At 40.9% G+C, this 15,970-nt stretch overlaps 1 protein-coding gene across 1 annotated transcript in view; it reads right to left on the bottom strand.

The window, feature by feature from the left end:
* MGAT5 (alpha-1,6-mannosylglycoprotein 6-beta-N-acetylglucosaminyltransferase) overlaps positions 1-15,970 on the bottom strand; it is a 136,612-nt gene that overhangs the window by 62,818 nt on the left and 57,824 nt on the right. The window contains exons 4-5 of the mRNA XM_068407674.1: positions 2,759-2,835; positions 1,267-1,356 (exon numbers count right to left, since the gene is read on the bottom strand). Of these exons, the coding sequence (XP_068263775.1) occupies positions 1,267-1,356; positions 2,759-2,835 (167 nt within the window). The remainder of the gene's footprint in view (positions 1-1,266; positions 1,357-2,758; positions 2,836-15,970) is intronic.

Here is a 15,970-nt window from a genome sequence, read left to right as displayed (position 1 = left end):
AGAAACTTAGATTAATTTCAGATTATTATGAAACTGCATCTCTAGCTTCTATGATAAATACCAGGATAAATACTATAGTCATCCTGTATCTTTTCCTTCCCCAGCTTTATAGCCCATACAAACCCCAGTGCTTGGTAATAGCAATGGAATGAGTCAAATTTGTGATTTAACACAACCTTTTTTTAATTCTTCAGATACATGTTTCGGATAAGCATTTAACTAATACTGCTGCTTCAAGAAACGGCCCCAAAAGTTCAATGACAGCCAACTGAGTAAATTAACAGAAACTGCTTTCATTAAAACCCTGTTACTTATATAACAGACTTACCGTTTTAATCTCAGATACAGAATTTAAAAATTCACCTGCCTCCCCCCAATCCTGCAGAAACTACAAAATTAATCTTAGTTTGCAATTCTGCAGCCACATTGGCTCTTGCAGTTCTTTGCAAGCAGTAAGCCACTAGATATCAATACTACTTCCAAGATCAGTTGCCATACGTTATCAAAATTTTACTAATAAGAAAGAAGAGGTCAAGCGATCAAACACACCTGACTTTCTGGCACACACTACAAGCCAGTAATAGAGTTCCCAATAATTGACTGACAAAATTCATTCTTAGAAAACAACCGTTACTCAGGAAACAAGAAATCTGTACAAAAAGCACCAGGGCATGGACCTTACTGAGCTGTGTACAAAACTGGGCCTTTGGTTCTGACAGGTACCAAAAGCTTTAGCCAATATATCCGCAACTTCACTCAAAAACATGACTTTCAGGTTGGTTTGTTCTCTGTTAAGAGACTCCACATTGCATGAACAGTGTCCAAGCAGGAAGTGGCCATGCTGCTTAGGAGGATGTACCATCTAGTTCCACTTTCCAAATTTTACATTCCAAATGCCTCCCCTAAAACGCCTCCCTATTACTACCTCAGAAGCTACATAGAAAGCAACAGAAAAAGTGTTCAGAGGCAAGGATCTATGACTGAGCTTCATACTTCGGTTTAAGAAGATACCTAAAGTGGACTCCCTGGAGAGCTGCTGCTTACATCACTTCAGTTATAAACATCAGAATTCTCCAGGCTAGAAACACCCAGAGGACTTACAAGTAATAGCAACACACTTCCTAATAATTCTGTTCTAATAGCTGCTTCTTCTTTATAGAATTTTTCTGAAGAAAGTTATGATTTCTTTTGAGAAAAGTTTGCAAACAGTTATAAAAATATGAAGGCACTATGATGTTCCCCTTCCCCAGATAAAAGATTACTGACCTCACTGAGGTAAATAAAAAAGGAGCATGTGGACCCATCTACACCATAACTTGCATAACAGGGATCCGATCGCCACATATCTTTCATCCACTGTAACAGAATAAAAACACAGTCTGTTAGGTACAAGTACCACATAATAACTCTACACTATTTCACATCGAACTCAGGAATAACAGGGGAAAGCTGCAAGCAACCATAAAGAACCAGATAAAAATCACAAATAACAAAAAAGGAATTTTATTAATTTTTTTCAGCATACTACATCTCTGCATTCAGTTACAGTGGGAAGTAACTACATACCAGATGTGAGCACAACTTTTACAAACTGGTAGCCAGGCAAGCAGAGACAAATATCAAAAGGAGAATATAATCAGGATGTAGACATATGGGTGTGGCTGGAGCTGACTGCATTGCCCCCCGTGCTACACTTGCTCTGGAATTTAACAGATCAGTTACCAAGACTGAAATCTGCCCAATTATGCCTCGGATCTGCCATTTTTGCAGAAGCACGTGATTAATTTAAATTCATATTTTAACATTACAATAATGTATTACATAATCACTATGCAGCCAGTTTGTCAAAACAAATCAAAACACAGACCAGAGATTTAAAACTTAGATATTATTATTTTTAAATACTATTGTTGAAGAATATACTTTGGTAATTATTTGTTTTCACTTTCAGAAATAGATTGTAATACTTGATAATGACATTTAAGTGTCTAATTTTATTTTTGTTCCCCCCCCTACTAAAACAGCATAATTACATTTGAAATGTATCTTGGGGAAAAGAAATCAAAAACCTCCATCTCTGCAAGTTTTGGTTTTGAGGTGTTTTTTTTTTGTTTCCTTTCCAGCCAAAGTCTGTTGGCCTTCAATATTTGGCCTTCACAGCTGCATTATTAGTAAAATATAGGATTTGTATAGAATCAGGAGTGAACCCCAAAGTTCTGGCTGCACACTTTGTGCAGTGCCCAGCTTGTGAGCAGAAGAGGCAGCACGCTTGTAACAGAAAAGGGGAAGGGAGGAACTGGACAAGCTGTTGGTAAAGAAGGGAAAGAACTGTAAACAAATGTCTTGCTGAAACAGGGAAAGGACTGGAGTGAGGCACAGAGAGAATCCCAGTCCTGGGGTAGGGGAACGCCAAATAACTCATAGTGGGGAAGAAAACAGGGCTTTTCAAAAAGGAGAAGAAAGTTTCTGAATAAAAAGACAGCGTTCAAATAATAAGGCATTTTATTAAATAATACAGCATTTTAATATAATATGGCATTCTATGCCTGTCTGACTAGGATGTCACTATTCCTCTGCAGCAGTAGTATTACAGGCTTGAGGTGAGCAGTGCTGTAGTGACACACACTCCTAAATATCCTCTCCTCTTTTTTGACCCTGTTGTTCTTGTTTTACGCCATTGTCTGAGTAGTGACCTCTTGCAACATACATTCGTTTTTTAACAGAACACACATAGTAAGATTAAAATCAGTTCAGTTACCTTTATTTTCCCTTCACAGTGAGGAAAACCATCCATAGGAGGCAATTCACACTGTTCTTGGGCTCCATTTATGAGATCTAAAGAGAAACACAGACCATAACTGAATTTCATTTTACAGTTCTGACAGATAGCCTAATGAGTCCTTCCTTTTGTTTTCATGAATCCACAATCCAGACTGACTGGAGTCCTGCTGTGCAATATCTGTTATAACATTAAAACTCAGGGTGCTCTTTTCTGACTATAGAAGAAAATGGTTGCATAGATTTCAACTCTCACTTGAAGTGCTGAATTACAAAAACTTGTCTATGAAGACTTAAAAATTAAGCTAATCCATACAGAAAATAATAAAAAGCAAAATATCTTCCTAATTAAAGTGTGCGTAAAACTACTAAATTGCAACAATTTGTTTCCGATTGTTAAACATTTGTAAGATGTATATTGCTCTTAAACATAAAAACTAGATTTTCAAGTTCTGTTATCACTTTATCAAATACCCATGATCCACAACTTGGCATCAGACATATGACTCAATAAATGTTACAATATGATCTAAATTTACAACTGAGTAGCACTGCATCGCATCTCATGGAAGAATTTCCTATGGTCTCCCAAGAATTTTTTTCTTTTTTAATATTTTAATCATCCTGTTTTAATATTTTACCATTCTAGATTTTTGCAATACAGTAAAGAGCGTAATACACAGCAACACTTCTAGGCCATGAGCCAAGGAAAAAGGACCAGTTTTAAAGGACGTTACTACATCACCTCCAGGACGGGACTTACTTCTAAGAACTTAAGAGGGTTCTTCTAACGCAGGCCTTTAAGGCAAGAAAAATGATTAACGTGGTGGAGACATTCTTGCCAAAGGCAGTGGAGGATAAAGTTTTCAATTTAGGTAGTTCGTCCCAGAGCTATCAAAACTATACCTGCATAATTTCTGGCTTTTCCCCTGGGCAAGAATCAAGATCATTAAAGCCAGCCATCCATCAACCTAGGAACACTTGATGCCATTGCAGATGTAGTGCACGACTTCACCCAGAATATGCTAACTAGAGATATCAGAAAAAAAAGAAAAAGGCTGCAGCACTAGAATAGAGTAGGGACAAGGTCAGTGGATAAAAGTTAGAACATTGTATTATATACAAAAAACACCTCCTGATTTATCGGAATATTTTCCATTTTCTTGCAAATAGTTTCTTTTAAAGATAAAAACTTGAAATGTGAGTGAAGCATTGCAAAATGGAGTGGATGGGGAAAGAAGAATCATTCCAGGAAGAAGACACTTATTTGGCAGTCTCTACAGCAGCAGTAATTTGACAAACCGAGCTGTACTGCCAATGACAATAACACTAAAGCAAAGTAGGTTTTAAGATGACTTTGTAATTTCAAATCAATAAGCACTTTCAAAATATACTCCCTTCTTATCCTAATAGGATTCTTGTAGACTAGACCACTGACATCTACAGCTCTGATTTCTGCTCCAAGTAAGAACATACAGAGCATGCACACAGATATCAACTATTTAAAATACGTTCTAAATTCAGTCAGTACAGCTAGGTAACAATGGGACATTTTGCTTTAGTACAGTTCAGGAATCAGACTTTCCATTTGAATCACACTGAAATCAGTGCTTAAGATCAAACAGTAACAAACCTATCTTAAACCGAAAAGAGGCATGGTTAAAATGATGGCAATTTTCAGTAATCAATATAATGCCAGTAGAAGAGCTTTATGGCTTAAATTGTGGGCTCTTTTTTTCCTTTTTTTTTTCTTCAAACTCATATGCCTGAATACAAAGTAAGTACAGAGTTCTTCATAAGGCATGACAAATTCAGATCTTCCTAAAACTTTAAAGACATCTTAAATCTATTATACAACATCAGAGATGCAGTTCAACTGCAGGGAAAGTTCAACTTTCAGCATCATACAGAACTCAGGGTTGAAAATTCTGAATGTCTGGGCAATTCTATTCAATCAATTTCAGTTGCATTTGGATAAGTTCTACTTGCCATGCTCAAAGGTTTTTTTGCTTCCTCCCAGTAGCTACTATATATAGAACAAACCAACTGTAATCAGCAGTTTTGAGAAAGGTAGGAGACAATTATTAAACCCTTAAAGAGAAGGTATTATTAATGGTATTCAACATGCATTCCCACATACCTTTTCCTCTGCAACAGTGCTTTCTTAGGGGGTATCCTTCCTCAGCCACTACCCACCCCTCACCATGTCAACACTATCATTCACTTGACTCTTGGTTGGATCACTGATATGGTATCAGTTAAAAATAGTTCTTGCCCAAAAGTAATACTTGAAACCAGAAACAATTTTTTGATTGGCACTACAGAAGAAGCAAAGCAGAGGTGGGAATGACAGTCCCCTACGGGCTGCAGCTGCAGGAGGTGCTGCTGGCACAGCCTAGCAAAGCCACTTAGGAAAGCATAACATACAGCCTTTGCATTGCTTGCTCTGGGCTAAATGATCCTCCTCTGCAAGATGGTCATTTCCCCTTGGACTTGGTGTTACTCCTTCAGCTCCTTATTTGCCAAAAGTAGAAAAGCACTCAAAAGATGCTCTTCTGCCCTTTCTGTTGATTGGAAGGTATAGCTTGCCAATATGAAGGATCCACGAACTTTGTCTTCTCTCTCAAGCTAACTATGCTATCATATGACTGCCTTCCAGTTCAGAGGGTTAGTCAAGCGAACCCGCTCTTCTTAAGTCCATTTAAGTAGAGGATAATACATAAACACAAGCTACAATTCCTTATTTTACAGCATAAACGTCTAGTGTGCCAAGTTTATCACTTATATCATATTGCATTTTAATGGGTATCTCATGATCTGTCAAAGAAAGGAAGGATGGAGGAAAAAACCCACAAGATATAGAGAATGGCCTCATTTTTGGTAGATACACACCTGTAGCCTAGATAGCTGTTTGCTTTTGTCATGTGCAAACACATTTTCTGCACGCAAGTGTGTTGCAGTGATCTTTGCTACCGTTAATTGTTCAAAAGGTTTTACAGGATCCCTGCATTTGCAAGATCTACTTGCAAGAATAAAAGTTGACTTCTTACAACAGTCACATATTGTACCCCGCATACACTTCAGCAGCTCAGATCAGCTGTGGCAGCACTACGTATAGATACTTTCCAAGCAGAAAGCCAACTCTCCCCGCTCTCTCTGTTCCTGCCCATTCCAAGAAGTAAAAACAAAGAGCCAGACATTTATGTCAGCACAAGTTACAGATTTTCTCAGGCTTCTGGTCTCCCCCGTGGCCAGCTGCACTAGGGCTTTTCCAGAGCAGTCCCACTCTTGCTCTTCCACTGGCATGATCTACATATAAACAGCATACACTGATCTCCCCAGGATAATCTATATGTATGGGGAACACAGAACACTACCACCCACCTTTAGCACCTCTAACCACGTTAAAATGCTTGGAGAAGTATTAATGCCCCTAGTACTATTTCCAAGAGTACCTGACATCTTTCCTCCTCCTTGCCAGCAACAATAAACACTCCTAGGTTTCACCTTCCGCAAAAATGATAACACCTTTTTTCTACCATTACACACTCTGAAGATGCTTCACATGCCCACCAGCTTCCCACTCCTTCCCACTCAGCCTTACCATGGATCTATCCCAAACACCTACACCAACTTTCACTTGCTTCGTTCACAGCTACTAATCAGGTAACAGCACAGTGAAGGCAGTTCTATAAAGCTTAAATATAAACTGTCCCATGAAACAATTTACATAAAGCATTATCCAGAGCAGAAGAAAATGTAGCAATATATGCATCCAAGGTGAAATGAATGTGAAAGAACAGGAGAAGCAATAGAGAAAAGCAACTCTGTTCCATCTGAGTACTCCCTAGACAAGCAATCTTTCGTTTGTGCCTGCAAATAGGAAGCTAGCTGATGTTGTCGGACTGGAAACACATCTACATCTAGAAGAGTTGTCCAAAGCAACACACTGCCTGCAGAAATGGGAAAGTTTTGAACATACTGGTTTCCACACACAAGCCTGAGAATTAAATGCAAAAGTCTGAATTCACTCGTGAATAATTTTGATGGTTCCAGTCAACTACTACTTGCACTGAAGCTGCACCCTTTCTTCTTCGCCACAGTCTGCGTTCTAGGTTGAGAAATATCCCTCCTAACTTTTTTCTTCCTTAATGATCAGAACCTGTATGAAGAATTACACATCAGCTCCTCTAGCTGCTCACTACTAGTTAGACATGGAGGGTGTGCGGGAGCCTGTTGGTAACAGCCAGTAGCCTGTGGGCAACAAAATGGCTCTTTTCCCCATCCTTACTAAACTAGCTGTTCTGAACTATAGTTATAAACACAGGAAACATCCTTGTAAAATATCTAAAGTCAAGGAAGCTGTGGCCAGCCTCTTTAAATACAAACTCACAGCCACAAATTAAGAGTCCAGCTTGCCTCATCAAACCATGCTGCACAGCTGGACCAGCAGCAAAATCAAGGGTTGGATGGTATTCCCTAGCATGTCTCTAGCTCAGTGTGGGCCCATACTGCCAAATCAGCTCACTCCCATTTTTGTGCACAGGCTTCGATCATCCACGCTAACTAGGAGCTGGCTCTTCTTAAACAGGGATCCAGAGGTGAAGTGGTAGTGAGTACCACAGGAGTACTGTGTCCAATTCTGGGCCCCCCAGTTCAAGAAAGATAAGGAACTGGAGAGAGTCCAGCGAAGGGCTACAAAGATGACCAGAGGACTGGAGCAGCTCTCTTATGAGGAGAGGCTGAGAGAGCTGTGTCTGTTCACCTTGGAGAAGAGAAGACTGAGAGGGGATCTTACCAACACTTACAAATACCTTAGGGGTGGGTGTCAAGAGGAGGGGGCCAGACTCTTCTCAGTGGTGCCCAGTGACAGGACAAGGGGCAATGGGCACAAGCTGAAACATGGGAAGTTCCATCTGAATATGAGGTGGAACAGGCTGCTCAGGGAGGTTGTGGAGTCTCGTTCTCTGGAGATATTCAAAACCCACCTGGACGCATCCCTGTGCAACATGCTCTAGGTGAACCTGCTTTGGCAGGGGGTTGAACTAGATGATCTCCAGAGGTCCCTTCCAACCCTTAACCATTCTGTGATTCTGTGAACAAATCTTGCGTATCCCATGGACAGCTGGGACCAACCTCAACCAGATACCAGCAATTTACACTTTTGAATGGATCACAAAGACAGGGGAGATGAAGCAAGTAGAACCCTGGGGATGCTGATCTATACATCTGTATCTTCCAAAGTATGAAAGGCAAGTATTAAAATACAAGTCAAGAATTTAGAGTTTCTTCATCATTTGGAGATGATGAAAAAAACCCTAATATCTTATGAAGATTCTTGTTAAAAAGGTCTGGATAGAAGTATTATGCTGTTACCAAATTCATGTTGGATAGTTCTTTCCTGAAGAGGAAAAAAATAAATTATTAAGCCAGACATTAAAGTTACTTTTGTTGTAAAATAGTATTTGAGAAACCACAGGGATTTTTATCCTTAATTAGGATTTACATAATTTAAAATGCAAGTTCTGAGATCTCTTTTCCCAGCCAAAACTTGGAACTTACAGCCAAAAAGGTTAGAAATACAGCAACTGTCATGTCAGTACAAAGCAACAGTAGATAATACACACACTTTTTTCTCTTAAGTTTTGTGAGCCATGATATTAATTTCTGTTCTACAGACACCTAAGTGTTCTTGAAGTCATGTGCAGCTTATTTCCTCTTGACTGCTGTTATGCAAAGACATAATTATTAAACATTCATCTCATATGATGTTACATTAAAAGTCAATGCATTGACAAATTGAAAATACGAATGTGAGCGTATTATAAACCTAAGAGCACACAGTTACAGATTATCCTGGAAAACATGGAAAATATTGATAAAACACCAAGCAACTCTAGATTTAAAAAAACCTCTTTAAATACAGTGTTCTGTTTGTGACGTCCTGGGATATTCTGTATATAACTAAGCAAAACTCCATCGCCATGTTTGGAAAGGAGCCGTATGTTCACTTTGCAAATGTCTGTGGCTGTTTAAAGATATACAGCTCTGCATCAGAGATCGTTAGTGCACAGCAGGTGAAACTGAACTCGTGAACAATCATCAGTTATTTCATTGCAAAGTCTGACACGTTCGCATGAATGACTTGTCAGATTCAAGCTAAGCCACCTAACCTTGCACTGGAAAAGATATTTCTCCCTTGTTGCTCTATATAAGCAACTATACTGGCTAAAGTCCCATGCCTTTGATACCGCCCTCTTTAAACACCAGTTCACAGGTACAGGTCTTCATTGTCTCCCGCAATTAAACTCCACGTCCACAGGTTTAGATTGTTTTAGTGAAGGCCTACAACACTCAAGAGAAAATGATGTGGTTAAAAGCACAAACTGTGATAGGGAATTGGTTTTTTGTTTGCCTCCTAGTTACTCTTTAACAAAACAGTAAAAATAAGTAATAGTACATACATATTTTGTCCTTTTCCTATATTGCACCATCCTTCAAACAATGTGCTTTGTAAGAGGCTAAAAAATTCTGCTTCACTTTTTCTCCATCAGACAGTTAGGAAGGCATAAAAGTTTTAAAATAACAAATAAAAAAAAAAGCAAATGAAAAAGCCACAATACTGTTGAAATTGCAAACTGTGGACCAGCAGCCTATCTAGTCTGCCAAGGACCAACTCTTCATTCTTCACAGAATGGAAATATCAAGAATTTAACACGACACAAAAGTTTACATACTTTGGAACCTTGAGGCTAAAACCCATATTTTTTGATTAGTACAAAATAGCATATTAGAATATCTTTTGATGATATACAGCACAGATAATAACTCAAAGTGTTTCCCATCAGCTGATCTCATAAAATCAGGAACCTCCTTAGTATCAAAAGGACAGAGTAATCATATCTGATCAAGTCTATTCACCAATTTTATGTTTATTTGTTCTCTTTCTGGTTTTGATCATTAAATAAAAGTACTATGCTTACTTTAATTCATTGAACCCTTCTCTTGTTTCTATTTCAGTTCTTAAATCTGTTATCTATGGTTAGACACAACACTGTAGTTAAGGCTGGTTTAGTTTGTGTAAGGTCTCCTTTCCCTTCTCCTACCAATTAACACATTCTCAATTTAATTCACATTTTTCATCTCCAGCTGGTAAGATTTCTTTAAAGAGAGACTTTGCAGTGTGAGCTGAAAGCATTATCAACACATTCGATGAAATGAGCTAAAGGTTTCAAGATTTTAAATGCAGAGCACGAAATGCTTTCTGCTAACGTTTTAGAAACTTCAGCAGCAAAGCATTGGTCTGATTTAAAGAAAATTAACTTTTCTAGTGCTAGACCATCCTCACACCAGCTGTGCTGCTGTATTCCATTAACGCTACTGAAATCAATGCAGTGTTAGGAGAATTCAAGTAGTAGTCAAGTGGTTAATCAAAATGCAGCCCAGGGGACCACTAACAGCCCCCTTTCAGCATTACTAATCCAGCTTAGTACTGCAGTGGAAAATATTCACGTGTGGTCTTCTGCACAGTCATTACACTGTGCTGCAACAGCAAGGCTTGAAAACACACAGTTCTCCCCAGCTCCATGTTACTGCCTTTGTGGGGGGCAAATGGACAGCAAAAGGGGAAAAACTGCTTGGTGTTATATACAGTGTGGAAAAAGAATACAATGGATAAAGCACAATAAATACAAGTCAAAGCTCAGCGTTACCCTGAGAAAGCTGTAATTTTACTGTTAGAACCAGTGCAACCCATATCCTATTACATCCGGTACACACCGATGTTCTGTGGGCACTAGTTTGTTTTTTTACGGCATGACCATACAGAACATGGTACATACTACGGTAACTGAAGAAAAGCCTACTGTAGTCCTCTTAGGACAGGAGGACAGCCTTGGAAATTCAAACTAATATGCAATATCTTAGCTTTTTTTACCTAGTTTGTGCCTGCAAGTACAGAACTATGGGGTGAACTATGGTTGCACACTGTTAAAACTAACGAGGCTGTTATGTTTGTAACAAAGTTCATCAGAAAGAGAGCCATAGAAACAAATCAACTGATAATGAAGTTACCTGAGTCTTCCTCCCCACCTAAAAGGCTTCAGTGGGTCAGCCCCAAGTCTTTAGAAAGGACGTGGAAATACCATGACAAAGGTCCTTCTCACCATAGTAACGTTTAAAAAAAAGGCCTGCTTGCAGCATTGCCAAAGCTGACTTGTCAGCCTGCCTTGCTACTTATTCACGAAGGATGCCAGATATCTGACAGGCATCCAAGCCATCATGTCTTAGATGACAAGTAAATACTGAAGTCTGCATCCTAATGAGTGACTTTAAAGATGTTAACACTAAAGTTGTTAAAAGAGAACTCAACAGCAAATACAGTAGAACAAGTTAATGCATAAGGCAGAAAAGCTATGGAAACTTTGAACAGATACACCAAAAATATTCTCCCTCACTGAGCAATGCTACATACAGCAACCTGATACCTAACTGTTCTTAGTCTTTGAAAGAGTTCTCTAAGTACCAGCTATGTACAAGGAGGGGTGTGGGGGAGGATTTGATGTGAACCTTCACTTGCTCATTTTTATGGGATCAAAGACACACAATTAAAATCTTCCAAAGTGACACTTTTCAAGGCAAAAGAACATTTTGTAAACAACCAGTCTGGCACAGTTGTTGGTGCAATTATACTATCTGAGGTGCTAGATGGTTACACTTACCAAAATTCAGCTTTTCACTAAACAAGCACAATAGACTGATGACAATGGCCTCAGAGCACCTTGGCCCTTGCATTAAACCAACATTTTTATTTAAAGAAAATGTTTTGCAACATGCATATTCAGAATTAACACCACTATTATTTACTGGTGGTTTAAAGCCTGAAGAATTGAAACAGTTTCCTTTAGTTAGCTTAAAATCAAGTTTTTCCCATAACTGCCAGAACACATCAAGAGTTCACAATTTAGAAAAAAAAAAATCCCACCCCAAAACACAGCCCAAACCAAACCCAACCCACAACACACAAACCCCACACCCTCTCCTTACCAAAAAAAAAATCACATGAAGAAAACAGAGGACTGATTCTTTGATCATGTTTGTGCAAGCAGACTGCCCTATTTGATTACATACGCTTAGTGCAACACTATCCCACAAAAATCAAAGATTTCTTTCATAGTTATCTTAGAAAAGCACAACTGCTAAAAGCCAAGTTGCCTAAACCAAACCAATCTTGTGCCTGTCACATGGAACCAAGGATTCAGCTGCAACAGGAGCAGCCATGTAGACAAGCTCTGCTTGAAAGTGCCATGATTTCATATTTCCCCATTTCTGTTTAATCATCTCCAAAACAGAGACTTAAGATTTACCTAGGGTGTTATCTGTGGCAGTGGCTCAAAGCTTCGTGTTCTAAAGGCTGACGAAAACTCCTATCTGCTAGGCACCCAAGGTTTAGACAAATACCTTCTCGCGTGTATGGTGTCACGGTTTAAAGCTGGGCCAGCTATTAACCCAGTGGCAGATGCTCTCTGTTAACCCTCTTCCCCCCCCCACCCTAAGGGAAAGGGAAAAGGGAGAGAGACTTACAGGTTGGAAAGTTAAAACAGTTTTAATAAACTATAGTAATGAAAAAGAGTATAATAGTAATAATAGAAATAATCAAATATATACAAATATACACAAAACCAAGATCGAGAGCTTGGAAATCCTCCTCAGGCAGAGTTGCTCCCCCCAGCACGGGCAGAGGGGAAAATGCAGTAGCTCCCCCTGCCATCACACCTGCAGGCTTTTAACTGGAGAATTGGCAAAGCTGGTACCAATCAGTGGGAGACAGGAGGGCCCCTCCCTCCTGGGCCCCACCTCCAGGAGGCAGTGGGTTAGTGATAAATAGGAAAGTGAGAATGACGTGTATGGGATGGAATACCTCGTTGGTCAATCTTGGGTCACCTGCCCTGTCTGCTCCTCCCTGCAGGTGCGACCCCCCTTCGGCTCTTCACTCGTAAGCAGTGAGGAATTTAGCAGTGACCTTGGTTTCTCTAAGACTAATTGGCCTGGTTTGGGCCAAACCAGGACATTCCACCTCTTATTCCATACCATTCACGTCATACTCAGAGCACCACTACCTTTTCATTTTCAAATATATATATACATATCACTAGTTTATGATTCATCTCTATACAAAAAGTTCATTAAGTTCATTTGGTTCAGGATTGTGGGTTTCCATCTGGCTAGCAGTCTCTCAGCAGTCTCTCTGGCTAGCAGTCTCTCTTTTGTCATGGTTCGTGCCCACCAGTTGCAGGTTAAAGATGTCAGACTTGAGGAGGTTACTGGACGCCACTTGATGAAGCTAGCTCCGGTCTCATCACCACTGTCTTAACCTGAAAGACACTTATGCAGCAACAACATACAGTTCAGAATTAAGTAGTCTCACCCAGAATCAGATCACCTTCAGGGACACATTGGACTTCGCCATCTTGCAACATCACCCACCAAGTACATCCAGGTCCCTGAGCAAAAGCAATCCCACGAATGGGTTTACCTTTGCCCGTTGCAGGAAGAACCCAGACAGTTTTTCCCAATAGATTCCTTTCATGCACCACCGGGACTTTATCCCCTTCTACTGTATGTAGAAGGTCTGACTGAGCAGGGCCAGCTCGATTGATAGATCCCCTGGTGTTAACTAACCAGGTAGCTTGTGCCAGATGCTTATCCCAGTTTTTAAAGGTTCCACCCCCCATTGATTTCAGGGTAGTTTTTAACAGCCCATTATACCGTTCAATTTTCCCAGAGGCTGGTGCATGATAGGGGGTGTGATATACCCATTCGATGCCATGCTCTTTGGCCCAGTTGTCTATGAGACTGTTTTTGAAATGAGTCCCATTGTCCGACTCAATTCTCTCTGGCGTGCCATGTCGCCACAAGATTTGCTTTTCAAGGCCCAGGATAGTGTTCCGGGCAGTGGCATGGGGCACAGCGTATGTTTCCAGCCATCCGGTGGTCGCCTCCACCATGGTAAGCACATAGCGTTTACCCTGGCGGGTTTGAGGGAGTGTGATATAGTCAATTTGCCAGGCCTCCCCATATTTATATTTCAACCACCGCCCCCCATACCACAGAGGTTTTAACCGTTTGGCTTGCTTAATTGCGGCGCATGTTTCACAATCATGGATAACCTGTGCAATAGAGTCCATAGTTAAGTCCACCCCTCGGTCACGAGCCCATCTGTATGTTGCATCTCTCCCTTGATGACCTGAAGTGTCATGAGCCCACCGAGCTAAAAATAGTTCACCTTTATGTTCCCTGTCCAAATCTATTTGGAACACTTTAGCAGCTTGATCCGCTTGTTGATTGTTTCGATGTTCCTCAGTTGCCCGACTTTTAGGTACGTGAGCATCTACATGACGTACCTTCACGACTAGTTTCTCTAGCCGAGCAGCAATATCTTGCCACAGTTCAGCAGCCCAAATAGGTTTACCTTTGCGCTGCCAGTTGCTTCGCTTCCACTGCTTTAACCACCCCCACAAGGCATTTGCTACCATCCATGAGTCAGTATAAAGATACAGCCTTGGCCACTTTTCTCGCTCAGCAATGTCTAAAGCCAGCTGGATGGCTTTTACCTCTGCAAATTGACTTGATTCACCTTGTCCTTCTGTGGCTTCTGTGACTCGTCGTATGGGACTCCATACAGCAGCTTTCCACTTCCGATGCTTTCCTACAAGACGGCAGGATCCATCGGTGAACAGGGCATACTGCTTCTCATCCTCTGGTAGTTCATTATATGGTGGGGCTTCTTCAGCACGTGTTACCTCCTTTTCTGGTGGCATTCCGAAGTCTTTGCCTTCTGGCCAGTCCATGATCACTTCTAAGATTCCTGGGCGATTAGGGTTTCCTATTCGAGCCCTCTGCGTAATTAACGCAATCCATTTACTCCACGTCGCATCAGTTGCATGATGGGTAGTGGGAACCTTACCCTTGAACATCCAGCCTAGTACTGGTAATCGAGGTGCTAGGAGAAGTTGTGCTTCAGTACCAATTACCTCTGAAGCAGCTCTAACTCCTTCATATGCTGCCAGTATCTCTTTTTCAGTTGGGGTGTAATTGGCCTCGGAGCCCTTGTATGCTCGACTCCAAAATCCTAGGGGTTGACCTCGAGTCTCCCCTGGTACTTTCTGCCAGAGGTTCTAGGTAGGACCATTGTCCCCAGCTGAGGTGTAGAGCACATTTTTAACATCTTGTCCCATACGGACTGGTCCAAGGGCTACTGCATGCACAATCTCTTGTTTAATCTGTTCAAAAGCCTGTCGTTGTTCAGGGCCCCACTGAAAATCATTCTTCTTTCTGGTCACTTGATAAAGAGGGCGTACAATCTGGCTGTAATCTGGAATATGCATTCTCCAGAAACCCACAACGCCTAAGAAGGCTTGTGTTTCCTTTTTGTTAGTTGGTGCGGACATAGCTGTTATTTTGTTGATCACCTCTATCGGGATCTGGCGACGCCCATCTTGCCATCTAATCCCTAAAAACTGGATCTCCCAGGCAGGTCCCTTGACCTTGCCTTTTTTTATGGCAAAACCAGCTTTCAGAAGAATTTGGATTATTTTCTCCCCTTTGTCAAAAACTTCTGCTGCTGTATCACCCCACACAATGATGTCATCAATGTATTGCAAATGTTCTGGAGCTCCACCCTTTTCTAGTGCAGTCTGGATCAGTCCATGGCAAATAGTAGGACTGTGTTTCCACCCCTGGGGCAGTCGATTCCAGGTGTACTGGATACCTCTCCAGGTAAAAGCAAACTGTGGCCTGCACTTTGGTGCCAAAGGAATAGAGAAAAATACATTAGCAAAGTCTATGGTGGCATACCACTTGGCTGCCTTTGACTCCAGTTCGTATTGAAGTTCTAGCATGTCTGGCACAGCAGCACTCAGAGGTGGCGTAACTTCATTTAGGCCACGATAGTCCACAGTTAATCTCCATTCTCCATCAGACTTTCGCACTGGCCATATAGGACTATTAAAGGGTGAGCGAGTCTTGCCAATCACTCCTTGATTTTCTAATTGTCTAATCAGTTTATGAATGGGGATCAGGGAGTCTCGATTGGTGCGATATTGTCGTAGGTGCACTGTGGTAGTAGCAATTGGCACCTGTTGTTCTTCAACCTTCAGCAACCCCACAACAGAAGGATCTTCTGAGAGGCCAG

Source organism: Nyctibius grandis, chromosome 9, assembly GCF_013368605.1.
Source record: "Nyctibius grandis isolate bNycGra1 chromosome 9, bNycGra1.pri, whole genome shotgun sequence".
Classification (NCBI taxonomy): Eukaryota; Metazoa; Chordata; class Aves; order Nyctibiiformes; family Nyctibiidae; genus Nyctibius; species Nyctibius grandis.
This window is presented reverse-complemented; position numbering and strand designations above follow the sequence as displayed.